We start from the raw sequence: 27,572 nt of genomic DNA, 5'->3' as shown, positions 1-27,572 counted from the left end.
GGCGGCGCGGAGGTCATAGGGTCTTTTTCCAGGGGAGGGGGTGGGGATGCTGAGTCACGGGTCTGTCACCGCTTCTCACCTCTCCAGCCCTCGGGGGCTAAAGCAAAAGCGAAAGCGAATGCGGCTCGCGGGGCGGCCGGAGCTGCGCCCGCCGCTTGCTCCCGGGCAGTGGACATCTGAGCGCGCGAGCGGCGGGGCGTCGCGTCCGCGGCGAGCCCGGGAGGAGGCCGGCGGGGTCGCGGCCGAGGTCGGGCCATGTCGAGGCGGCTCCGGGGCTGCGGAGTCGGCGCCCTCCCCGCGCTGCTGTTGCTGCTGCTCGGACCGCCGGCGACGCCGGGTAGGGAGCGCGCGGGGAGCGGGAAGCCGGGCTGAGGTCGGCCCCCAGCACAAGGGTGTGCGCCCGCGCGCCGGGGACACGTGGAGGGACGCGGGGACCGTCGGCTCAGGGCCCCGCGCCCCGGCTCGCCTGGCCTCTCAAGGCAGGGAGCGAGTGGTCGGGCTTTTCATTCTACGTTTTCCCCAATTTCCGAGGCAAAGGGAAGAAGCCGGGGTTTGCAATGCGGGCTCGGAGTTGAGAGTTTTACAGCGATTTCGAGAAACGCATCAGCCCCGCGAGGAAAGCTGTGCGCGCGTTCATCCGCCGGCAGTCCCCCCGGGGGATGGGGCGGTCCGGGGAAAACGACTGGTCTCTACCCTCCGATCAAAGCAGGTTATATGGGGGGGGGGGGGTGGTAGGACGGGGTACGGACTGCGTGCGTCCCGGAGGAGTGAAAACGTGTCGGGGAGGTTGCACACCTGGGGGACCTGGCAACAGCTCCAAATTCTTCCGCACTAGGAAACCGAGAGAGTGAGCGGGGTGGGGGGCGCGCCCCGGAGTACGCGGTCCCAGGCAAACGGGGAAGAACGAAGTTGAGGATGGCTGGGTGTGTTCGGGAAGAACTTTAGGTCGCACAGATGTCATTTCCCGGTTAGACTCGAACGAGTGTCCTATAGGTTGTAGATTTTCGTCCCGAGAGCTAGACAAGAGGGAGGAGAAAGGAGAGATGGGTCTGGCTTTATCCACGTTGGCGCGCCTTAATCTTGTTACAGTCACGGAGCTCTTTGAGGGTCTGATGAAAGCTACGAACTCTCTCCTCTGAAAAATACATGAATGCACATACTTCCAAAACTTCCATATAATTTTGGGGTTTGGGACCCCAAAGACCAACCATGGACTCTCCAGGAGATAGTAATCCCATGATCTGTGTGTGTGTGTATGTGTGTATGTTTAAGGCAACACTCCTAATAACTTACCTCCAGTCGGGCCAGTCTACCCATTACTCCATCAGAGGCGTCCATCCACAGTTGTGGCTGGCTGGCCTGCTGTGAACCCATAGCTCTGAAGGCTTTCCTAAAGTTTAATTTTCCTGAGACTATGTTTGCATTTCCCCCAACTTCTGAGAATCTGAGTTATGTTGGTGATGGAGTCAGTTGGCTAGCCAGTGTCCCACACGACCCCTGGGGAGATGTGGGGCACAGCCAGAGCACTGGGGCAACTCGACTGGACAATGTGAAAGTGAAATTCAGCTTTAGTCAGAACCCGGCAAAGATGAGCCGTCTGCTTACAAATGCAGATGACACTGCAGGCAAGCTCTCTAAAGCTCATCAACCAGCATAGCTCTCTGACCCCACAAAGGCATTGCTGCCATCTTTTGGCTCCCGGTGTTTCTTAGTTTTTCTTAAACAGTTCTCTCGGGGGTACGACTGACAGATAATAAACAGTATACATTTAAAGGCACAATTTGACAAGTTCAGAGGTAAATGTATAGTCACGAAACCATCACCACGGTCAAGAGAGTAAACATGACCATCACTATCAAAAGCTTCCTTACATTTTGCGTTTATCCTGACCTCCCAGCCCTGTGCCCCAGGCAACAAAGATCTGCTTTCTGTCACTATTGATTTGTTGCATTTTCTAGAATTTTATATAAACGGAATCATGCAGTTTGTACTCTTTCTTGTTTGGCTCCTTTCACTCATAGTAATTATTCAGAGAATTCTCCAGCCTTGTAACTTGTATCAACAGCCCATTCTTCTTTATTACTAGCACTGTTCTACTGCATGGATATTGCAGGGTTTTTTAATCCATTCACTTGATAGTGGACATTTTTGGGGTTGTCTCCGGTTTTTGACTATCACATATCAAGCTGTTATGAACATTCACATATAGGTTTTTATGTGGACAGAGGTTTTTGTTTCTCTTGGGCAGAGAAAATGGCTAGGAATGGAATGGCTGGATCACGTGACATGTGTATGTTTAATTTTTAAAGAAACAGCCAAATTATTTTCCAAAGTAATTGTACTCATTTACACTCCCACCAGCGGTGGGTGAGAGTTCCACGTCCTCCACATCCTTGTCAGCACTTGGTATGGCCAGTCTTTTTTTGTTGTTTAACTTTTAAAATTTTTAATTTTTTTACAGCTTTATTGAGATAGATGTAATTGGTATATAATATTGTGTAAGTTTAAGGTGTACGACATGATGATTTGATATATGTGCATATTGTGAAATGATTACTACAATAAGATTAGTTAACACATTCATCATCATCTCACAGTTACCAAAAAAAACCTCTGTGTGTGTGTGTGTGTGTGTGTGTGTGTGTGTGTGTGTGTGTGTGGCCAGTCTGTCTTTTTAATCGTTCCATTCTAATAGATGTGTAGTGGTCTCTCATAGTTTTAATTTGCATTTTCCAAATAATGAATGATGTCGAGCGTCTCTTCTTGTGCTTATTTTCCATCAATATATCTTCTTTTGGTAAAGAGTCTAGTTAAATATTCTGCCCTTTTAAAAAAAATGAGTTATTGAATTGAGTTTTGAGAGTTCTTTCTATATTCTGGATACAAGTCCTTTATCAGATATATGATTTGCAAATATTTTTTCAGAGTCTGTGGCTTGTCTTTTCATTCTCATAAGCGTCTAACGAAGAGCAGAAATTTTTTTTATATAAATTTATTTATTTAATTTTGGCTGCGTTGGGTCTTCATTGCTGTGCATGGGTTTTCTCTGGCTGTGGCTCACGAGCTCTACCCTTCCTTGCAGTGCTCGGGCTTCTCACTGCGGTGGCTTCTCATTGCAGAGCACAGGCTCTAGGCACGTGGGCTTCAGTAGTTGTGGCACGTGGGCTCAGTAGCTGTGGCTCGTGGGCTCTAGAGCACAGGCTCAGTAGTTGTGGTGCACAGGCTTCGTTGCTTCGTGGCACGTGGGATCTTCCCAGACCAGGGATTGAATGTCCCATGTCCCCTGCATTGGCAGGTGGATTCTTAACCACTGCACCACCAGGGAAACCCAGAAATTTTTAATTTGGATGAAGTTCAGCTTATTAATTTTTTCTTTTATATACTGTGCTTTCAGTGTCATATCTAAGAAACCTTTGCTTAAGTTAAGGTTACAAAGGTTTTCTTCTGTGTTTACTTCTAGAAGTTTTATAGCTTAGGTTTTACATTGATGTCTGTGATTCATTTTGAATTAAGTTTTCATATAATGTGAAGTATGGCTTGAAGGTTTTGTATTGGTTTGGTTTTGGGTTTTATTGCATGTGGATATCCAGTCATTCTGGCACCATTTGTTGGAAAGATATCTCTGCTGAATTGCTCTTACACACCTATTTTGAGCATCAGCTGTTTATACATGTGCTGGCTGCTGTAGACAAAACATCCGTACGTGAAAATCAATTATATTACTAGACATTAGCACTGACCAATTGGAAACTGAAATTTTTTTAAAAAGCAATATCACTGGCAGTAGCATCAAAAAGTATGAAATACGTAGGGATAAATCTGACAAAAATGAGGAAGACCTGTACACTGAAAACCACAAACCGCTGCTGAGAGAAATTAAAGGAGATCTAAATAAACGGAGGCATATCATGTTCATGCATTGGACAGATCAATATTGTTAAGCTGTCAATCCTCCCCAAATCAAAATCCCAGCAGGCTTTCTTATAGAAATTGACAAACTGGTTCCAAAATCCACACGGAGATGCAAAAGACCTAGTATAGCCAAAACAACTTTGAAACACAACTGAGTTGGAGGATCAACACTTCTGATATTGAGAGTTAGAAGGTTACAGTAATCAGGACAGTGTGGTATTGGTGTAAAGATGGACAAAAAGCTAACAGAACAGAGGGTGCCTGATGTTTTTAAGTGAGCTTAGAAGTGGATACGGATGATTAGATTTGCTACTTGGCAGTATGATCCTGGTCAGGAATTATACAGGGCAGCTCATTCCTTACAACTAGCTGGGTAAATAATAGTCTCAGATCTGTTCCTGTTAGTTTTCAGCGCTAACAGACACAGCAAGTTGAAACCCATCATCTCGGCTAGGAGGTCATTTGCTTCTTAAAGATCCTCGTAACCTGAAAGGCTGCAGGTGATTTGCCCAAAGCAGCTGGAAAGGGCAATGATTTGTTTGAAGATGAATATCCCTGCTCATCAGTTTGGGTTTTGTTGTGCAGGGTGCTAGTGTAGTGCTTGGGGGTGGTTGTAAAACTTACGTCTTTAAACATTTTTTAAACCATTTTTCAGAATCTGGGAAGTTTTGCTAAAACCTTTTTTTTTTCCAAGTCATTTTTATCTCATTATTGCTTTGTGCTGCTACTGATAGCAAAAAAAGTGATAAAAACTTAAACGTACAAAATATGGGATTTGTTGAAATCAACCTAAATGTCCAACAGTGGAGGATTGCATAAATAAAATAGGGTTGCTTTCAAATATATGCATCATATGATTCCGTTTTTACTAGAAGATCTAGTAGTTGTCATTGAGTAGAAAAATTATAGGTTATGTCTGTGTGTATGTGTCTGTGTGTGTGTAGTTGTCCGCCTTTTCTTATTTTTCTGTCGTAATTTGAATTGCTTTTGTAATGAAAGGAAATAAATAAAACTACAAAAGAAATAATGCAAAAAAGATCTAGAATTTTGGAATTTTTTTCTAATTCATCTTTAATTAATTATAGCCGATCTTGTTTGCCAATGTTTTTGTGGCTTTATAAATGTTGCAAATTGCTCAAAATCAGGTTCTATAAAGTCACTGCATATAACATTTGTGCATTATATACATACATTTATAATCCTTTACAACTTGTTTAAACAATTCCTTATTGTTAGAGCTATTTGTAGGCTTCTGTTACCTTCCAATGGTTGGATATTTAGGTTGTTTCAAAATGTCTGATATTCTAAAAAGCACAGAGTAGGAATAACTGGATGAAAATTAGCTATAAAGAACAAAAAAGGCAAGGGGAAAGCCCTCAAAGTCTTTTTTAAATGGCAGAAATGTTTGAGGATATTCTTTTTCAATCAAATCATCACTTCAACTAACTTGTATTCAGCTCAATCACTTCTGCCAAATTGATTTTACCAAATAGTACGTAACTAAGTAAATTCATGTATAAAATCCCCTAGTATATACTCTTGGAGTCATATCCATGTTACTCGTTACACATGATTGATGTTGCCTGAATGTTTCCACTTGGAAAGACTTACTTTTCTTCTGTGCGGAAGGGACCTAATTAAGGGCTCTGGTGGGGGGATATTATTGGAGTTGCATGGTGGAAGGGGTTACTCTTATCAAGAGTGTGAATAACAAACTGTAGTCAAGAGGGTCTGGAGGCAGGAAGCTAAGTTGGAGGCTTTTGCAATAGTTCCAGTAAGTGGTGATGAAACCCTGAAGCAAGGCAGCGTCAGTAATGGAGAGGGGAGGGGGCAGATTTCCTTTTGAGTTCTACAAGTATAGAATGTATTTCACTCTTTCCCTTTTTTGTTTGCCCTTCAACCTATAGCCACTCAAGTCTTCCAAGCCTTCAAAAGTCATAATTTAAGGACTTGAACTGTGATGAATCCACCTACTACACAAAAGGTAGATTAAGAAGCTCAGTGAATGAGCCTGAGAGAGAAGAGAATTGATGAGTTAAGGGCATGACCTGGCTGTGGTTGGTACTTACACTGAGTGCCAATAGGAAAAAAATGTGTTGGCTTGGCTGGCGTTTCAGCCAGAAAAATAATGAGGAAAAATGGATTACTGTGAACACAGACAGGCTTTTATGCTTTTGAGACATTAGAGTCACAAAGAGCTTGAGGGCAGAAAGCATATCCTATACGTCTTTGTATCCTACCGCAGTCAGCATTCTGTAGGCATTTAAATAATAGAATAAGAGAAAGAAAATACTCGAACGGATTCTGACTTTCCTTGAAGACTGGGAGGCGCCTGCTACCCTTGAACTCTGGATGCAAGACTAGGCCAGGGCTACTTACTCATACTAGACTGTGTAAACTGACTTGATAAAAAAGTCTGATTCACAGGTTCTGAGAAGTGAAAGAGGTGTGGCCCTACACAACTATTTTGGTGACTTCATTTAAATGATCAATAGGACTTGTTATGTATATTTTTTGCTACTTAAGAGCTTTGAAAATGCCAGAATCTTACATTTTCTCCCACTTCCATTACTTCATCCATTCCACTCTATAGATTCATAAGCTAGTAACTAACTTGAGAAAACACCCATCACATACTGGGCTTAGTTAGAGCTGTAAGAGTACCAGAGAAATATATTCCCCCCCTTCAGGAGCTTACAATATTGTAAACAAGGTGAGACTTGCTTACACTGATTATCTAAGGAACAATGTTATGAGAGAATATATAGAGAAATTATAATTGAAGTATCAAAAGATGTGATTAAGGCCTCTGAAATGAAAGGTTATTGATGCAATCAAATGTGTTATCTCCAATGCACTTGTGAGAGAGTCTAGCTTTGTAAAGTTAGTTACTGGCCAGTATGTGGCTGATTGGGTTGGCTGCAGTATACTAATACCCTGTGGATTCATGTATCAATTATTCATGGATTTATCTTTCTTTGAGGACTGTTCACAACAGAAAGTAGACTCCCTTTTTTAGCAAAATGATAGAGTAGGTATTCTGAAAAACTCTCCTGCTGAAAAAAATACCCAGAAATGATAAATAATACAGAGCAAACATCTATTAAAATCCATAGCCAATAAAATAGGTAAACAACTGTTTAAAGCAAAAATAATAATAATGTGTTGTGGTACTTATAAAATATGTAGAAGCAAAATGTATTACAAAATAGCACAAAGGCTGGGCAGAGAGAAATGAAAGTATATTGTTTAAGGCTCTTATACTATATATGTGAAGTAGTATAATTTCACCTGAGAGTAAGCTGTGATAAGGTAAAGACACATGCTATAAACCCGAAAGCAACCACCAAAATAATATAACCAAGAATCATGAAATTTCTATGGGACCATCTCCATAGAAAATCCTATGGAATCTACAAAAATGCTACTAGAATGTGTTTAGCAAAGTTGCAGAGTACACAATTAATTTACAAATATCAGTATACAAAATGCTAGCAACAATTAGAAATTAAAATAAGAATAATGCCATTTGTGTTGAAATAAAAATATGAAATACTTAGGAATACATCTGACAAAATATGTACAAGATTAGTACTCTGAAAACTATAAAACACTTCTGATAAACTACTGAAGATATAAATAAATCAAGAAAGATATTGTGTTTATGGATACTGAGAAGACTCAATATTATTAAGATGTCAGTTCTTCACCAGCTTGATCTATAAATTTAATGCAATTCCAATCAAACTTTCAGCAGGCTTTTTTTTTCCAGTTAGAAATTGATATACTGAGAAATTGATATACTGACTCTATAACCCAGTGAAGAACCAAACTCACCTTTGAAAATAATTAACAAAGTTAGAGGATTTACACTACCTGACTTTAAGACTTATTATAAAGCTATAGTAATCAAGACAGCATGGTATTGGTGTCAAGATTAACAAATAGACAAATATATCAATGGAACAGAATATCAAGTCCATAAATAACCCTACATATACTTGGTCCTGTGTCAAGATCCTACACTAAATACCACTGGAGGTCCACTGCTGTGGCTGCTGGATGAGAGGAAGGAAGTTTTTTAATGCACAAAACCTGTCAAAGATACAAGGGAGAGGTTGGCTGCCATGAAAGGAAAAAGCAATATAACTGAAAACTCCAACCCTGAGAGCCAAGCACACAGGGCCAGCCTAAGAGTGAGGCTGGATTAAGACCACAGAGAACTTCTCCTGATGCCACCACATCCAGGCAAGCAAGCACCAAGGAAAAAACACAGCAGTCAACTGCTCAAGGTGGGGTGGGCAAGAGTGTGGAGAGACAACCCCTGTGGTTTAGATAAATGGAAAAGGACAAAAGATGAGGGTGGAGCGGGAGCACTGAGAAGAATCTTCTGCCACTCTAGCCCCCACCCTAAGCACAAGATAAGACTAGAGGAGGGGCTTCCCTGGTGGCGCAGTGGTTGAGAGTCCGCCTGCCGATGCAGGGGACGCGGGTTCATGCCCCGGTCCGGGAGGATCCCCCCCAACCCCGGTCCGGGAGGATCCCACATGCCGCGGAGCAGCTGGGCCCGTGGGCCATGGCCGCTGGGCCTGCGCGTCCGGAGCCTGTGCTCCGCAGCGGGAGAGGCCGCAGCGGTGAGAGGCCCGTGTACTGCAAAAAAAAAAAAAAAGATAAGACTAGAGGAATTTGAAGCCAATGGTGTTCTGAAGGTAACCATAGCAACAACAAAATCCAAATCCAATTCAACAGCTGACTAGATTGACTCAATCCTCCCCACATCATCAGTTTAGCAGAAGTGTTCACATTTTCAGGCATAAATACTATTTATCTCAGTTCTACACACACAGTTCAGTGTTCAATCAAAAATTATGAGACATGCCAAAAAGCAACAACAGCACAGTCCCACTATGAAGAGACAGAGCAGTAAACGAGACTCAGAGTTGACCCAGAAATTGGAACTATCAGACTGGAAGTTAAAGTAACTATCATTAATATGTTAAAGGCTCAAGTGAAAAAGATGGACAGGATTCACGAGTAAATGGGGAATTTCAGCCGAGAGATGGAAATCATAAGAAAGTATCAAATGGAAATGTTAGAAAACTTTTAAAAAACAAAATGAAGCAAGCCTTTGACAGGCTTATCAGAACACTTCACACAGCCAAGAAAAGAATCAGTAAACTTACAGATAGGTCAGTACAAATTACTCTAACAGAAACATAAAGAGAAAAAATGAAAGAAAAAAAAAACCCATAGAAGAGTATCCAAGAGCTGTGGTACAATAGAAAGTAGTCTAATATATGTGTAATCAGAATTCCAGAAACAGAAGAGAATGGAGCAGAAGAAATATTTGAAGAGATAATAGTTGAGAATTTCCACAAATTTATAAAAGATATTCAGTCACATATCCAGGAAACTCAAGAGAACACCAAGAAGGATAAATGGCCCCCCGCGAAAAAAAAAAAACCAAAAACCTCATGCTAGACACATCATATTCAAACTGCTGAAAAGAGAAAATCATGATAAAAAGAATAAAGATACATTATACACAAGGAACAAAGATAAGAATTACAGTAGACCTCATCAGAAACTATGCAAGCCATAAGAAAATGGAGTGACATCTTTACAGTGCCAAAACAAAACAAAACTGTCAAGCCAGAATTCTAATAATCAGGAAAAGTATCTTTCAAAAATGAAACCAAGGGCTTCCCTGGTGGCGCAGTGGTTGAGAGTCCGCCTGCCGATGCAGGGGACACAGGTTCGTGCCCCGGTCCGGGAAGATCCCACATGCCGCGAAGCGGCTGGGCCCGTGAGCCATGGCCGCTGAGCCTGCGCGTCCGGAGCCTGTGCTCCGCAAAGGGAGAGGCCACAACAGTGAGAGGCCCGCTACCGCAAAAAAATTAAATAAATAAATAAATAAAATAAAAGGTGTGGAGAGAGGACAAGAAAAGAGGGGAGGTCGGCACCATGAAAACCACAATTAGGGAAATAATTAAAATTTTCCTGACCAAAAGGTAATCTTGGTCTGAGTTGTCAAGGGCTCATAGAGTTTCCTTCAACAGGAAATCTCAAAGAAAGGGCCCAAGTGCCACTCATCAGGTGGTTTTTCTTTGGATACTTATTTTTTAACTTATTTATTCCAATACAACCTCAAACTTACCATGAAGTTGAAAAGATAGTACAAAGACCTTCGGAATATCCTTTACCCAGATTCGCCAGCTGTTTACATTTTTCCCCATTTGCTTTATCATTCCATCTAAATAAATCTACATTTATTATACACGTGCACGTTCTTCTGAAGCATTTAAAACTAAGTTGGTGACACTATGCTTCTTTATGCTTATATATTTCAGTATGTTTCCTAAGAACACATTCTCTTACATACCTTCCTAAAAAACAGCACTCTCACATAATCATAGTACAACTATCAAAATTAGGAAATTTAATCTTGACATAATATTATTATCTAATACTTAGTCAATATTCAAATTTTGTCAATTGTCCCATTAATGTCCTTTTTAGCTGTTTTCTTCCTAATTCTGGATCTAATCCAGGACCATGTATCACATTTAGTTGTCACATTTCTTTAGCCTCTTTCAGTCTGGAACATTCCCTTTGCCTTTCTTTTTTTTTTCTTTTTTGGCTGCGTTGGGTCTTTGTTGCTGCGTGCGGGCTTTCTCTAGTTCCCGCGAGCGGGGGCTACTCTTCATTGCGGTGCACAGGCTTCTCATTGCAGTGGCTTCTCTTGTTGCAGAGCACGGGCTCTAGGCACGATGGCCTCAGTAGTTGTGGCACTCGAGCTTAGCTGCTTCGCGGCATGTGGGATCTTCCCGTACCAGGGCTCGAACCCATGTCCCCTGCATTGGCAGGAGGATTCTTAACCACCATGCCACCAGGGAAGTCCCTCTTGATCTTTCTTGATCGTGAATACAGGCCAACTACTTTTCAGAATGTCCCTCAGTTTAGGTTCATCTGGTGTTTCCTCGTGGTTAGATTCCAGTTATGGATTTGGGGGAGAGAGACCACAGATGTGATGCTTGTGTCCTTGTCAATGAATTGGATCAGGAGGGATATGACAGCTATTTGTCCAAGTGTTGGTGATGTTACTTCTGATCACTTGGCTCAGGTGGTGTTTGTCAGCTTTCTCCAATATAGTTACCATTTTCCCCATTGTAACTAGTAACTAATTGTGGGAAGATTCTTTAGGACTCTATGTACCAGTCAGGATTGTGGTCCTAAGAATCTAAGAAGAGCAGAACCACCTTGTGCAGCTGTGGGAGCCGGTTACCAACTAGGTGAGCTGTTCCTTCTGTGTCTGGAGCCGGAGCCTCCAGGCCACGGTCTGAGTGGGAAGATGGTCATAAAGTGGGGGAAGCAAGAGCCACCTGGGAGCCGTGAGGCCAAGCTGGATCCCATGTTGGCCTTTCATCTTCCCCCCGAGACTCCAGCTTCCACGAGGAGCATGTCCAGCAAAGCTGGCGCTCCTCATCATGGCAGAAGATACACACCTAAGGCCCAAAGGTGGAAGAAGCTGCAGCAAAGAGTCACGGGGCTGGAGGAGCTGTTTGGCCACCCAAGGGAGCCTGCAGATAAGCGACAGTGTGTGAGCGGCAGCGGCTCCTGTCTCCCAAGTGCAAAGGAACATGGATGCTCCTTCCCTCCTTCCAGATTGAACATAAAATCTTTGTTGTGTCACAGGCTAACTGGACACCGTGCAGGGAGGGGAATTTAGGGCGTGTATGTCCAGCTCAGCTAAACTGACGCAGGGCAAATCTGCCACACTATGTAAATACTATGTCCCTCATTATTGCATCCATTGTCCCTTTTTCTTATTCCATCATCCTGTCTATATTTATTAGTTAGCATTATACTGAAGGCTTTCTCTTCTCCCCTATTTAGTTATTAGTCCTTTATTTATTTATATTAGCACAGACTTGAGTTTTGTTTTATTTTATTCCTTAATCTGTTATTATATGTTTTGACACTCAGATTGTCCCAGATTGGCCAGCAATACCCAGTTCAACCTGGCCACTAAATCCTTTTGACATGTTGCCATCATTCTCTAAGCCCTTCCCTACTTTCTGGTACCAGATATTCCACACTCACCTTGTGCTTTCCCTCTCCTGGCCCCAGGTCAGCCTTTTCTCCAAGAAGCTGAGGTTCCTTTTAGTGGAGACAAAGATCTTGGTACTAAATGTGTTTTCTGCTTATATGTCATTGCTTCCAGGCACTGTCAGAGGACACAGGTAGCGTGTACGCACACACGTGTACACACAGAATCACGTATACACAGACGTGTACACACACACTATGATTGCATTCTGACACCTACAACCCCAATTCTATCCCAGCACCGCAGGGTGCATTCCAGTCGTCCCCTCCCCATTTCCATAGTTGTAACTTCTTCCTCCAACAGTGAGGACCCTGGGTTGAGTATGTCTTACTCACTGATGACTGGTTCCAGTAGAGAATCAGGAAGAAAAGGAGGGATGACAGTGACTTCAGACCTTTGCCCTCAGGTTTAACAGCAGAAATGGGCTTGGGAGGAAAATCTACGGATGCTACAAGAAGTCACTACTCATTCACTCAGGATCTGGCCCAGCGTGCTTTGCCTTGTAAAACAGAGGTCCTCAACTGTGTGCACAGCACATTTCCTGATCAGTGTGTAAAATTCACTGTTGCTCAAGTGAATATACCAGCAATGACAACGTTTGGCAGAAGGGGTGTCGAGCTGGGAGGGGTACTACCTGCTGTGAATCTAAGGTGAAGTCAAACCACCACAAAGAAGACTGCATATTTACTGAAGGCTGTAAGAACTCTGAATTATTATATACACCATAAACTTAGGTGCTTTTATACGCAATAAACTATCCCACCCACATAGCAGCCAGCCCTGAAGGATGACCAAGTGAGTTACACATTAGCGTGGATACCCTTACGCTGTGGCAGTGGCTCTTTATAACTTGCTGGCACGGTCGCCATTGTCTCAATGTTTTAAATCCCCTTGAGTGGGAAGGGCGCAAATGTTTGATTTCAGAGAATGCCACAGACACTCAAAGTTGAAAGCCACTGCCCTAAATGGAGGGGAGTATTTTAAGACTTAGAAGATGTAGAACAATTTGCTGACAAAAATCCCAAATCTGAAAACAACACAGAAAACAGGGAAGACTGAAAAAAGGTGGCCGAGGAAAGATCAATAGATTCAGAACATCATTTGAGGGACTTCCCTGGTGGCGCAGTGGATAAGACTCCACGCTCCCAATGCAGGGGGCCTGGGTTCGATCCCTGGTCAGGGAACTAGATCCCACGTGTATGCCGCAACTAAGAGTTCGCATGCTTCAACTAAGGAGACCACGTGCTGCAACTAAGAAGCTGGTGAGCCACAACTAAAGGAGCCCTGGAGCTGCAACTAAGGAGCCCTCCTGACGCACCTAAGACCTGGTGCAACCAAATAAATAAATAAGTATATTTTTTTAAAAGAACATCATTTGAAATTAGAATCAGTGGATTAAGCTGAACTTGAGGACTACACAGCGAATAAAAACATTTGGGAAGGGATTCAGGCGAAAGAGGTACAACCCAAAGACCAGATGGGAGAGAGAGGAAGATGAAGGAAGTAAACCTGAACAGCCAGATTTCTTCTCTTCACTATGAACTTTGTTCATACAAATTAGTAGGAAATTTTTCTTTTAGAAAACTGGTACATTGAAATAACGATTATCTTATGATCTCATTGAAAAGAAAATGAAAATGTTTGAGTCCACTATAGAAGCCCTGCAAGCGAAAAGAGAACGTTGTCACCATCAGGATGGAGTGATAAAGGACGGCAGGCTGTATGTTATAGTTTTAAAAATCTAATATTAGATGTCAATGGGGCTTTAAAAGAAGAGTCAGGGGTTGGATTAAGAACAAAAAGCAAACAATCCATTTTCCCTCTTGAGACTAGGGAGACCAAAGTAAAGCCTGGAGTGACTAACCCACCGAGCTCAGGTGGGCTCCGGCATGAGGATGCTGACACCTCAGTGACAGAGCCTGAAGCAGGAGGGGAGGGTCTGACAGCCGCCCCAGCAGTGGGCTGGCCTGTCTGCAGGCTGCTGGGCACTTGACCGTGGATTGTTCCAACCACACTCTGAATCTGGCTCCTTTTTTTGTTGTTTAAGTTTTTTTTTTAATGTGGACCATTTTTAAAGTCTTTATTGAATTTGTTACAACATTGCTTCTGTTTTATGTTTTGGTTTTTTGGCTGCGAGGCAAGTGGGATCTTAGCTCCCCGACCAGGGATCGAACCCGCACCCCCTGCATTGGAAGGCGAAGTCTTAACCGCTGAACCGCCAGGGAAGTCCCTGGAGACGGCTCCTTGTGATTTTGATATCTAAAGAGGCCCACCTGGCCAGCAAGATGTGGCATAAGGGGTCCAGGTGGTGGTGACACTGAGAGTCAGGTGAATAAGTGTCCTGGTGATTCTGGCAGTCATTCTCTGACATCCAAACCTAGGCCAGCAGCTGGGGAGTGTGGAAACCCAGGGGATGCCCTCTGGAGGAGAAGATGGACAAGACCTGGGCAGAGGGGCAGTCCCTAGTCCAGAAAGCTAGGGTCCTGGACAGAGGCAGCCCAGTCCACAGGGAGCAGGTGAGAAGGATGGTGAAAGCTGCTATTTGGGGGGCCCGTGGCTAGTCAAAGCTGACCCCAGATCCTGCCCGACCAGAGGAAGGTTCGGATTTCTAGGAAGCAGGCACAGGTTCTGGTGGCTTATTCGAAGGCTGTAGAAGGAACTCAGCACCACCAGGACACACGGGTGAAGACAGAGACATTTTCCAAGGCAGATGAAGATTCATGTTCTGGAATCCAGCGTCCTCAGCACGTCATGCAAAACTGTGGAAGATGGTCACATTTTCCAGACTCTGTCCCCCTCCGGGCATAGCACAGGCTCTAATCTGGATAGGACACTGTCCAATCCCTATAGGTGACTGAGCCCACCTCATCCATTTGGGAGTTGGGCTGTTCCCAGTACTCTCAGGTGGCTAAATCAGCAGATTTTCAGACTAGCACTGTCTGATCCTAGCCTGTTCCCAAACTCAGATACGAGAACAAAGGACTTCACTAGGTGTCATGCTAACAGCACTAGACGAACTATGGAGCTGATTGCTGATCTACTGAGCATCTGTCTACAGAGAGGTGCCTCGGGAATGAAATGAAGGTCCAGGACGGGGCAAACCCCAGGACACTGGTTTTAGCCATCAAGTTTCATACAAAGAAAATCGTAGGGTCTAAATCTTGCTCAAATCTTTCAACTTCCAACTAATTAGAAGGGGGCAATTATTAAGAAAACTTTAATTGTTCTAGTTCTGGCTCTTACCTTCTTTTGGTAACATTCTCTGATAAAACGTATCTTATTTTTCACTCCACATGCACTTAGTCACATCCACAGTCTGCTGGGAGTGACTTGTGTCTTGTCTCCCAAAAGCCTGTCCAGAATCCTCCCAAATGGCCTCACAAGTCTTCTCGGCTTCAATTTTACCCTAAGCTGCCCTAACTTGCCCAGAGGAAGGAGAAAATTCCTAATTCTAGGATCTCCTCCCTTTTTCACATTCATTTAGCAGCAAAAGCACTGAATACCCACCCTTGGCATGGTTTAGCCCTCTCTTGCCCTGTGGTCAGCCAAGGTTTCTGACTTCTTGTGGCAGGGTATTTTAAAATCCCCTCCCCCATGTTTTTATTGTGAAGTATTTCATATATTTAAAACAGTATATAATATATACACATGACTAATATTCTTCCAGTCCTCATCGGTGTAGCCTTTCATCTATGGCCAGTGGTTACTCTGCGGGGTCGTGGTTAATGCCAACAGCTATTCTGATTGTGGGGCTGAGGGAGGGCTTTCCTGAGGAAGCGATGTTGAACTAAGCTAAGAAGGGTGGCAGGAGATGGCCAGCCAAGAGTGGGCGGGGGAGGTGCATGGTGAGAGGCATGGGGGGACCAGAGGCCAGTGTGGCCAGAGGGAAGGGCAGCTGGAGAGGCAGACAGTGCCGGGTCCAGCAAAGCCTTGATTTTAGTTTTTATTCTAAGAGCAGTGGGCAACTGAGAAAGAGTGAAGTCATCAAACTGGAAGTCATCTGAAGATGATGCCGGCTGCCTTGTGGAAATGGATTAAAGGCTTGTAGGGATAGCAATCCAGAGGCTAAGAGATACTGAGGCTGGAGACTGATGGGAGTGGAGGGCAAGAGAGAGGGGTCTCTATTTATGACCCCTGGTATCTAGCTATGCTGAATGGCTGGTACTTGAGGCAAGATTCTGGACAGCTTCTAGACAGTGGGGGCCCTTCCTCAACATCTTCCACATGCTTGGAATCTGAGGTGTATGCCCAGGGGCCCCTACGATAATCCAGACCCCGACTATAAAGTTATTGACTACCACCCGTGTTCCCTCGGAGCAAGCTGAAATCTCTTCATCTCTCCCCTCTCATCTGCACTTCTGCAGGCATCACATGCCCAACTCCTACATCTGTGAAACATGCAGACATCTGGGTCAAGAGTTACAACCTCAACTCCAGGGAGCGGTATGTTTGTAACTCTGGCTTCAAGCGTAAAGCCGGGACCTCCAGCCTGACCGAGTGCGTGTTTAACAAGACTGTGAACATCGCCCACTGGACCACTCCCAATCTCAAGTGCATCAGTAAGTGCACTGTCCCTCCGCCCCTTTTGCCAAGGCCACGCAGAGAGCAGACTGCACTGTGGGCAGCAGAATGAGGTGGCCTTGACATCTAGGTTGAGGACTGAGACTAAATAAACAAATGGGCTTCTAAACACACCTCCGGGAGATGGAAATACATGGGCTTTGGGGTCACACAGTTCTGGGTTCAAGTCCTGGCTCTGCCACTTAACCATCTGTGAGACCTGGAGTGAGGGCCTTAAAGTCTTGGATCTCTTTGTTCCTAATCTAGAAAATGGACCTGATGTCAACATTGTGGCTTGTAGGAGGATTAAGAGAAATCTGGTAAATATTAACTATTATTACCTCAGTACTTTAAGATGATAGAAGCAAGAATTTGGCTACAGACAAAGGTGTGTGCTCACAGCATGCTTGTTTCCCAGAGAGCATTCCCGATTCCTCCCTAGGAGACAGCCTGCAAGGAAATCACTCCCCGTTCTCCTCCCCGGAGAGCAGCGCGGAGACCCACAGAGCAGAGACCCCCTTGGCCCAGTTATCATGTCTGGGGTCCCGCCAGAGCTCAAGACTGGGTGTGAGGAAAGATCTCCAGAATCCCTTTTTTTTTAACCATCCACAGCTGGATAACCACACCAGAAGTCAAACAATCTTGGAGTGGAAGCCAGTAGTGCTATTTTCAGGAATACTAAGCCCCATACTCTAGAAAAGGAAAGGTTAATCTGTGATCTTCCAAGAGAATGATGATTTAACAAACATTTATTGCACACGTGGTGCATGTCCAGCCGTGATGCTTTCTCACGTAGTATTTGTGAAAATTCGCCACTCCTCTCTGGGCAAAGCAGACAAGCGGGGCTGTTCTACAGCAAACTCACAACTGGGGGACTCCTTGAAAAACCAGACTCCCTCTGGCTTTTTGAATCTGTATTGAATCTGTAGCGCTGAGATCGCCCTGTATCCCTTCCCCTCCCGCTGCGTGGCCACCATGCAGGCATCAGAGGCCGGGCAAGGAGGGAGCCTTCTGCTTGTTGCAGAGGAATAGCTGGGCTGGGAACATGGCGCCCACGGCATCCTGGCGCCATTGGAGGGATAAGCTGGGTGAGGACGGGTCTGAGCAGTAACTTCTGGGAGAACACAGGTGTCTTCCTCGGTCTAGTCCGGGGACCCACTGGAACCATAGTCCAGGGGCAAAAATGAGGGCTTTCCACTGTAGGGAGAGTGACTGTTTCTTCAAAGTTCCAATTCCTCTGGGTGAATGAATCGAGGATGGCGAACTGAACAGGGCGGGTTGCAGGCGGGAGAGGAAAGAAGGGGGCGAGGCCTGGAATCGTAGACTTTTAGAACCCGAAGACTGGAGGAACCTTTAGGTCTCATCCCCAAAGCCCCCACCTTTTACCACTAACAGCTGCCTCCATTATTTTCCCCAACCTCTTGTTCCAAACACAATCCATCGCGTAATCATTTATTTTCCCACGCAAAAGCCAGCGTTATAAAGCTGAGTTGACATCGCTGCTATCATCCCAGCCAAAAATAAAACACACGTGATACTTAACTTATGCAGTCTTTCTGAAAGCCTAGAAAAAAATAGTGCGCAGTCTGTTTGCAATGGGAACTGCAGACTGATGCTTGTTTCTCTCTTGTGCTTCTGGCCTAGCCTAGGGAGCCAGACGTGTCCACTTTAAATTTATATATTTATTTTTTATTTACATCCAGTTCTGAAGCCACACCAGGTTCCACCCTCAGGATCATAAATGCCATGTGGTTATCCTCTCTCTAGGAGACCCCTCCCTGACTCACCAAAGGCCACCCTCCACAGCAGCACCGACAGGGGTGACCCCAGAGCCAGACAGCCCCAACCCTTCTGGAAAAGGTAGGAATGTCACAGACTCTCTCCAGACTCTCATCCCCTGATGCCATCCGGTCCACAGGGAACCCTCAGATTCGTGGACCACTGCCAGGGTTCCACTGCAAACACCTCTTATTCACGTCAAGAATGAGGATTGACATTAGTTTCATTTTCCCTTTTAAACCAAAGTAGCTTGATAGCCAGGCTTCACAGGTACATAATTAATAAGAGTTTAAAATCCACTCTTAATAGGCCAGATCACACTTTGTGGGAGAAACGTAGCCTCAAGAATGGGGGAGGGTCTGAGGTTCTGAATGCCTTGCATGTCAGCCTTGCCAGGTCTCATGGGCGCTGGCAGAAAACCTGACCCTCCTGGGTCAGAGATGGAGGACTTTCCTACCCGGCACCACAGGCAACAGGACAGTCAGCAGGTTTCATCAAGTCCCTCGTCCCCACATGCCTTAAGCAGGCCTAAACAGATGACCGTACAGGCAGCCTACGTCACTGGAGGGGAAGCCTGAGCAGGAACCTGAGTGTTTCACTGCTGGCATGAACATGTCTGCCTTGTGTTCCAGGGGGAGGCACTGTCTCCACCTTCCAAGGCCATCTAAGCATCCTTGAAAAGACGGTGTCAAGAAAGGGCCGTCAGTGCCCTGCTGGCAAGGTGTGCAGAACCAGGAGAGACCCACGCAGAGCCGTCTCCCAATAACCTGTGATTGCTTTAGTACAGACGCTTGCACGAAGCTGCCAGGGTTCTGCATTTCCACCGAGTCTTAGGTAAACTCTACCCCAATTTCCTCAGCACCGTCCTGATGTTAAGAAAATCCGAGCTCTTGGAGGCTGAACATCCTGGGACAACGTGCGCTGTATCCTCTAATGCCCTCTCTTGACTCCTGGTTTTCTGTCGCCCATTACCCACTGTGAGGCTTTTCCTGGTCCCCGTCTCCTCCCTTCCCTCCAGGCACAGCTATCCCACTGTGGTTGACCGTGCTGCTCGGGCTGCCTCCCTGGAGAGCCGGTTCTTAACCGTGGATGCTCGTTGAAATCTCCTTGGAAGTCTGGGTGGTCTGGGGAGCATCTGGGAATTAGGGTTCTAGAAGCTCTCCTGGGGACCCTTACTTAGGTGCCCAAGGCTGAGAACCACTGCTGAAGGGAGGATGGAGAGGCGGGAGCAAGGTTTCCTCCCAGTTACTTAGCTGATGACAAATGGAAGGAAGGGGCTGGAGTACCCAGAATCCCTTTGGTCCAAGTCACACCTGGTTCGGGTGGCCTCTCAGAGCCTTGCCTTCATGCCCCAAACACTTGGCAGACGCTGCATAGTGAAACCTCAGACATGAGATTGATCTCCCAGGCAGGCACCATGGCCACGGGTGCCCACCCATGCTCTGCCCACGTGGCTGGGAGAGCGTGGGGAAGTGGCCCGACTGTATGGCCCGACAGCCCGGGATGCGGGGCTCACAGCCACCCTTGCACACCCTCTGCTCCAGGGCTGGGCTCCTAAGCACCGTACTGTCACAGTGGAAGACCCATTTTTCACAGAAAGAGAACAGCGGAGCTGTGCCACCACACTTTACACTTTGGGGCAGCCGTTGGCTAGCGAGGGATGGGGAGGTAAAGGACCTAAACATAAGGCAGGTGGCCCACCCTCCCCGAAATGGGGGCCAAGCCAGGACACATCCCTCAGGGCAAATCTCAGGTTCCCCTGATTTCAAATGTTTTGTGCAAACATGTAAAAAGTAAACTAAAATCAGCATCCCAATGTCTTTTGGCCAGTACAGTTCCACTGTTTATCTGAGCTGGGTCTCCTAGTAAACACTTCTCTAGTGCCTGGTTCTACTCAGATCTTTGGGATGGTTAGTTTATGTGCCCCATGATGAATAACCATAAATCCTCTAGCGTCCTCAAACGGCCCTTGGCCATTCCAGATGGATGAAAATGTTACCCACTCAAGGGGTTTCCCCCAGAGCCGTGGAGGAGTTTGCTGGGGGCGGGCTGGCTGGGGCAGGCTCACGAGAGCCGGTGTTAGTATACTCTCTTCCAAAGCCAAGAAAAGACACTGTTCTCAATATTTTCGTTGTCCATGTCTTGCACTTCCCTGCAGAGCCAGCTTTTACTTCCAGGTCAGACACCACAGTGGCCACAAGGCTGGCTACTGGACCAGGCTCCAGGCTGATGCCATCCAAAGCTCCTTCTGCGGGGACCACAGGGGTAGTCAATAATGAGCCCTCCCAAGTCCCAGCTCAGACAACAGCCAAGGCTCCGGAACACACCCCCTCGGCCTCGCAGGACCCGCCCGGTTAGTGCTGGCTTTGCGTGCTGGAGGAGAGGGCAGCTCCCACAGGCTGCTTCTGAGTTGCAGATCCTGAGCGAGCCGATCGCATCACACCATCCAATCTAAAGTCAGGATGACTGAGCAACCCTCTGCCTCCTGCTCTCTGCCACAGCCTTGGTTCTCTGTGCTCCACCCTGGCTCAGCTCAGTGGGGAGAGAAAGCCTGTCTCCTACATGTGACAAGCCTCCCCGTATTAATTCACATGGCAGAGCCTTTGCCAAGAATCAGAATAAGATCTTCCTCCTCCCGACATGGGAGGCCAGAGGAAGCTTTCCTTGATCTGGGATCACAGTGTGTGGGATGGGAGAGCGCTCGGTAATCGGCATCTTCTCTAAGAGCGTATCTGATTCTTAAGCATGGCCCAGCATCAATCAAATCAATGACCCTGGTTCTGTGCTAAAGTGAGGCTGGTTGTGCTAGCCGTGACTCTCTCAAGGCTTTAAGATGGGAGCCAAATTGTCCAGGATTTGTCTTGCTTAGTGAGAAATTAGTGCCTTTAGGACCATGGCAATAACTGAGCTGCAATCTCTTCTCTGCAGGTGCATATCAGTACAATCCCAGAGCTGTGACTGGTAAGTATTTTCCTTTGTCCTGGTATTGTTTATGCTCAGGGCATCTCAGTGCCAGGGTGCTGGGCGGACCTGGCTTATGCCTGCTGTCCCAGCATGGTCACCAACAGCTCCCTCTTTCACTCTCAGAAGTGCCTCTGTTTAGTAAGTTACATGATCCCCGTTTATGGAATTCTAACTTGACTATCTTAATGTTGGTAGTTTCTCACTGTCAGGCTACTGGCGTAGAAGCCAGAGTTGGTGCATCACATTACGCTGCCATATTCACTTAGTGCACGAGGAGTAAAGGGTTTATCTTTCAGACTGTATTATACCGCTCATCTCTCACAGCTGAAATACATTTGCTGCAGTTTATATGCTCAGCCTTTAAGAGGAGCTACCCCTATATTATGTCATTCATCTATTCAAACAATATAAATTGAGTTCCTATCCTGTGCCAGATATGGTCCTAAGCTTCAACGAAATGCAGATTTCTCATTAAAAAGCAAATGGCACTTTACATGTCCTTCAGCTTACGGAAGGTTAACGGTTTAATTTGATCAATTAAGTATTTATTGATTACCCACTCTGAACCCAGCAGAGTGCTCAGTACTGGAAGAAACAGAAACCACTGCCCAGGAATAAGGAATTGACATTCTCACTTCAAAACTACCTTCAGCAGATGCAGGCACACGGCACATCAAATACACTACCCCGCGGCTTAACTAGTTTGCACGGACTGCCAAGAAATGACGATTCCCTGGATGTTCACAGAGGACACATTTAAAATTGAAGTATAGTTGACTTACAATATTACATTAGTTTCAGGTGTACAGCATAGTGATTCAGTAATTTTGCAGATTATACTCCATTTACGTTATTATAAGATAATGGTTATAATTCCCTGTGCTGTGCAGTATATCCTTATTGTTTATCTATTTTACGTATAATGTTTTGTATCTGTTAATCCCTTACCCCTAATCTGCCCCTCCCCCTTCCCTCTCTCTTTTGGTAACCACAAGTTTGTTTTCTCTGTGAGGCTGTTCCTGTTTTACAAATACATTCATTTGTATTATTTTTTTAGATTCCACATATGTGATATCATACAGTATTTTCTCTTTCTCTGTCTGACTTATTTCACTAAGCATAATATTCTCTAGGCCCATCCACACTGCTGCAAATGGTAGAATTTCATTTTTTTTTTATGGCTGAGCAATATTCCATTGTATATATATATATATATACCACCTCTTTATCCATTCATTTGTGGATGGACACTTGGGTTGCTTCCATGTCTTGGCTTGGAAAATAGTGCTGCTATGAACATTGGGCTGCACGTATATTTTCAAATTAGTATTTTCATTTTTTCCAGACATATAGGCAGGAGTGGGATTGCTGGATCATATGGTAGTTCTGTTTTTAGTTTTTTGAGGAACCGCCAGACTGTTCTCCATAGTGGCTGCACCAATTTGCGTTCCCACCAATAGTGTAGGAGGGTTCCCTTTTCCCTGCACCCTCTCCAGCACTTGCTATTTGTAGACTTGTTGATGATGGCCATTCTGACCGGCGTGAGGTGACACTTCATTGTGGGTACAGAGGACCCTTTCATCACCCACACTGAACAGTGGCCACTGGCCACCTTGGCCGCCTTCCCCAGTGTAGACCCAACATCACTGTAGGTTGAAGTCAAGGCGGGGGCTCCTGGCCCTTCCGGGCTCCTGTGCAATCATCCACCTTTTCTCCCCTCTTTCCTCTGTCTCACCAAATCTCTTTTCCTTTTTCTCCAAACCATGTGCCCCCTAGGAAACACAAAAGGGTGGAGAACGTAGCAGTTGATATATTAATCTATTGTTTTGGTGATTCTGGTTTCTTTACTAAATTTGCCTGGAAATAACTGAGGAAGAGGCCAAGTTCAAATGGCTGAATTCAAATTGCTGTGTTATATCATTGGCTCAGGGGCGCTCTTCTCACTTGAGTTGGAGTCTGCAGTTTTTATTCTCAATAAGAAACACGAAGCAGCATTGTGAAAGTGGAACTACAGTTAACATCAGCTTGCCTTTTCCAATAAACCTCTCCATGAACAGTAAATGCATGCCAACCTGATTAGTCAACATGAAGGAATAGTTTAACGGAGTCACATTAAAAAAATTTTGTCTTTTAGTCATAATGATGATTAATGTTAAGTCTAAAAACTCAAAACAACTTCCACTAATTTCCCATGTTTTCCATTACTTTTTTTGGAACAACTTTTCTATGCTTATTTTTATTTACTTAGGTGCAACTAGTTATGTTTCTGTAACTTTAGTGTCTCTTCTGATTACAATATCATTGCAAAAATATCAGGAAAGAAAACTTTTTAAAAAAGAAAATAAGGTTATCTACAATCCTAAAGTATTACCTAATACTTTGGTATATAGTCTTCAAGACTTTTCTGTGCGTATGGATACACACATGGCTTACTGGAAATTTTTTTTTGTTTTTATGTCAACCATCTTTTTTTACTTAAGACATTGTAGCCATCTTTCCACATTAACAAATGTAGATTTCATAGTTTTAAAAAGCTGAATAATATTCCATTGTGTGGGTATGCCACATTTTAATTTTCTACTGATAAGAGATTTAGATTAACATTTTAAAAATTATTTTAAACAATACTTTAGTGAATACTGTATATGTATTTCCTATTTCCTTAGAATAAATTTCTAGTAGTGGACTTAGAGAGTCAAAGGAAACGGTCTTCTCCAAAGCTTCTGTTACACGTGCTAACTGCCCTTGAGAAAAACTTCACCCACTTCCTCTTCTATCCTGCAGAGAATCTGGGTATTTCCCCTCATATTTAGCTGTTTTTCAGGAAAGTTCTATTTTTAAGGCCACGTCATGGGTGATTCATCCTTGTACGCACGGCTGTGTGCTGTCCGTATAGGTGCAGGTCTGAAAAGCTCAACAATTCAGGAGATGAATGTGCCTCCTGGTCCACAGTGAGATTCCTGGGTCCCCAGACGTTCGGGGCTGTCATCTTACACACAGGGCACATAGGCGATTTTTTTGCAGGGAGATTTCACAGTAGTAAGGCAAACTGGCCAAATCTGCTTGGCGCTTATGATTGATACAAATGTTTTAAAGACAGTTCTGTTCAGCTTGCCCTCAGGCTCAGCCCTCTCGCTTCCATGTGAAGATCCCACCCTCCCTAACAATCTCAAGTCATCGTGCCTGGGGTCCTCCACCCTCAAGTCCCCCTCCCAATGCTGGTCCTTTCAACTCCAACGAAACATGTGTTTCCCTTTTCCTAAGCTGTTACCTTATTCTCTTCTAATCTGTAACACCTGCCTCATGACACCCTTCTTAACACCACCGTAAAAAGTTGCAAATAAAAAAACATAGTAAAGATGAAATTGGAAGAAAAATGGCACTGCCTTCTATGGTTTCTAAATCAGGATTCTGTGAAGGTGGAGAAAAGGGGGACACTGTGGCGGGGACAACTGAGGAGGATCCCTGACCTATTTACCCACCTTCGGGTTTAGCAGCAGCTTCCTCTCCTCCTGGGGTGCTGGTGCCCTCACCCTGATGCTCACGCCCAGCTTCTGATTGCTGAGGCCCTTACTTTCTCCTCCGGCCTCACTCCTGTCCCTGCCCAGTCACCCATGCCACACTGATCGGGAAGGACGAGGATAAAGATAATGCGAATGGGGACGGTTTGAACTGGCAGTGTTGGTGGGAAAGGAGTGTCCTTTGTGCCCAGACGTAGAATAGGCTGAACAGCTGGACCTCAGGGAACTGTTAGTAACGGTGAGCTGGCTAGGAAGGCATCTGGATCTCGCTGCAGGAATGTAAACTGTAAAGAATTTTCAGTCTCAGAAACAAATCTGCTGCCGGGCCTTCGAGCTCAATGCCAACTCAATTCTGCTCTCTTTCTAGCGGCCATCTCCACGTCAGTCGCCGTGCTCTGTGGAGTGTGCGTGGTATGTCTTCTGGTACGTTACGTACGTTACATACGGTCAAGGTGAGTAGACAGAAGACTCACACCGCACAAGATGCTTCCTCCCCCAAGAAAAGGGCTGCATCTGGATGACCCCGGGCCTGCCCTGTCCAAGGAAGACCCCTTTTCCTGGCTGTAGACACAGGCACTTCCGTGCACCCTGTCTGTGTTTGCCAAAAGGAGTGTCGGGGCTGAGCGGTCACTGAGTCGGGCCTGCGCCCTTCACTTTCCAAAGCAGCCTGCAGGCCACTGGTCAGAACCAGGCAGCCAGAAGCCAACAGATGACACAGGGCCAATTCACCGAAAGCCGATTCAGAAGGAAAGAAGGTTCCAAATAACCAATCTGATGGATCTGCAATTCTGATGATATAGTCACGAATGTATTCTTCTTGAATGTACTCGTTAAATACAGATATGCTTCCCCATAAATAGGCTCATTCACGTTGGCCTTGGAATTTCTAATACTTGAAATTCTATATTTCAGCAGTAGTGGCAAGATTGTTTCTGCCACTTGCTGTAATTTCAGTTATTATTTTTCTAATCTTTACGCATTTTTACTATTCCTTCGTAAAAGCCTCAAGTGGCATATTAGCCTTGATTTTGTACTTCGATCAGTTAGTAGCCAGTATTTTAGAATTCCATAGTGATATGGCTGTTCCAGACATATCAGGTGTGTTGAAACTAAACTTTTGGTCACTAGTTATAAAATATTTTTTTCTAAATATTATCTCAATACAAAAGACTGTATCACCCTTCGAGCCTAACTTTGATAAAATTAACATTCCATGAAATGCTACTGTAAAGCCAAAATGAAAAACAGCCATCAAAAACTTCACACAAATCTTCAAAAGCTGTTAATACCACCCCAAGCAAAAGAAATGCCACAAACCTCACAGTTTAGAAATCAAAGTAAGGTTGATATTTTACCCAAAAATTCATCAAAAAATCCCCCTAAGTGCTAAAATATTAGCAAAACAGAAAATGACTTTTAAAAGGATTTTAAGAATACCATTACAACTAAATAATTTCCACATAAAATGCTGTATTTGGAATTACATTCTTAGGAGATTATAATGAATATATATGTTTTTAAATTTCCTTCCATTATTTATTTTAGTCTTTGGGTGCACCCCACAGCAATGTGGGATCTTAGCTCCCCGACCAGGGGTCAAACCCACGCCTCCTGCATTGGAAGGCAGAATCTTAACCACTGGACCACTGGGGAAGTCCCAATAATGAATATATTCATTGACTATATTAGAAAAGAATATATACACGATCTTTTTTAAGAATACATTAAAATATATTTTTAAAAGGGATTTGTAAATTTGATATATATGGCCAATAAATATGCTCATAAAAGGAAAACATCAATATTCACTCAATATATTATGGAAAATCATAAATATATCTATAAGAAGAATTGGTAAACCTGGTAAGTGTGACTACTTGGGCATCTGGTGAGTCGATTCTTGCCATAAACTGATAATTTGCAAATAAGTTATTAGGTAGATTTGTCATTCAACAAATTGGCTTTTAGAAAATTGTTTTTGGTATATTGGCCTAGAGTCCTAATTTACAGTTTAGCCCTCACTCCAAGGAACTCGAAGTGCTTACTCTAAAATGTCCTAAAAGTTGCTTATCCTCAGGAAGTAGACTGTATAATCCACAGACCCACATACTCAGGGCCTAAAACACATGTCCAACGACAGACAGGGAACTGTGGAATTAAGATGCTCTGCATCCCCTACTCTTGGCTTCTCAAGGACTGATTAATATTTGGTTTATTGTTTTTTTTTAAATTAACTTTTTCTTTATTTTTTATTTTTTTGCTGTACGCGGGCCTCTCACTGTTGTGGCCTCTCCCGTTGCGGAGCACAGGCTCCGGATGCGCAGGCTCTGCAGGCCATGGCTCACGGGCCCAGCCGCTCCGCGGCATGTGGGATCTTCCCGGACCAGGGCACGAACCCGTGTCCCCTGCATCGGCAGGCGGACTCTCAACCACTGCGCCACCAGGGAAGCCCTAACTAATCTATTTCTTTATATTTGGCTGCGTTGGGTCTTCATTACTGTGCACGGGCTTTCTCTAGTTGAGGTGAGCAGGGGCTACTCTTTGTTGCAGAGCACGGGCTCTAGGCATGTGGGTTTCAGTAGTTGCGGTACGCGGGCTTCAGTAGTTGTGACTCATGGGCTCCAGAGTGCAGGCTCAGTATTTGTGGCGCACAGCTTAGTTGCTCCGCGGCATGTGGGAGCTTCCTGGACCAGTGCTCGAACCCGTGTCCCCTAGATTGGCAGGCA

The 27,572-nt window shown here is 44.7% G+C and overlaps 1 protein-coding gene across 4 annotated transcripts in view; it reads left to right on the top strand.

Annotated features, from left to right (window-relative positions):
* The first annotated feature begins 81 nt into the window (after positions 1-81).
* IL15RA (interleukin 15 receptor subunit alpha) overlaps positions 82-27,572 on the top strand; it is a 29,764-nt gene continuing 2,273 nt past the window's right edge. The window contains exons 1-6 of one of the 4 annotated variants that reach the window (XM_073801515.1): positions 82-337; positions 16,387-16,581; positions 18,350-18,442; positions 20,520-20,714; positions 21,290-21,322; positions 25,214-25,298. In XM_073801515.1, coding sequence (XP_073657616.1) covers positions 256-337; positions 16,387-16,581; positions 18,350-18,442; positions 20,520-20,714; positions 21,290-21,322; positions 25,214-25,298 — 683 coding nt within the window. In that variant the 5' untranslated portion in view covers positions 82-255. Of the gene's footprint in view, positions 338-16,386; positions 16,582-18,349; positions 18,443-20,519; positions 20,715-21,289; positions 21,323-25,213; positions 27,370-27,572 lie in introns of all 4 variants that reach the window. The other 3 variants (XR_012330352.1, XM_019933222.3, XM_033852324.2) reach the window with 3 other exon arrangements.

This window comes from Tursiops truncatus, chromosome 2, assembly GCF_011762595.2.
Source record: "Tursiops truncatus isolate mTurTru1 chromosome 2, mTurTru1.mat.Y, whole genome shotgun sequence".
Classification (NCBI taxonomy): Eukaryota; Metazoa; Chordata; class Mammalia; order Artiodactyla; family Delphinidae; genus Tursiops; species Tursiops truncatus.
The sequence above is the reverse complement of the archived record's forward strand: the minus strand, read 5'-3'. Positions and strand labels throughout refer to the sequence as shown.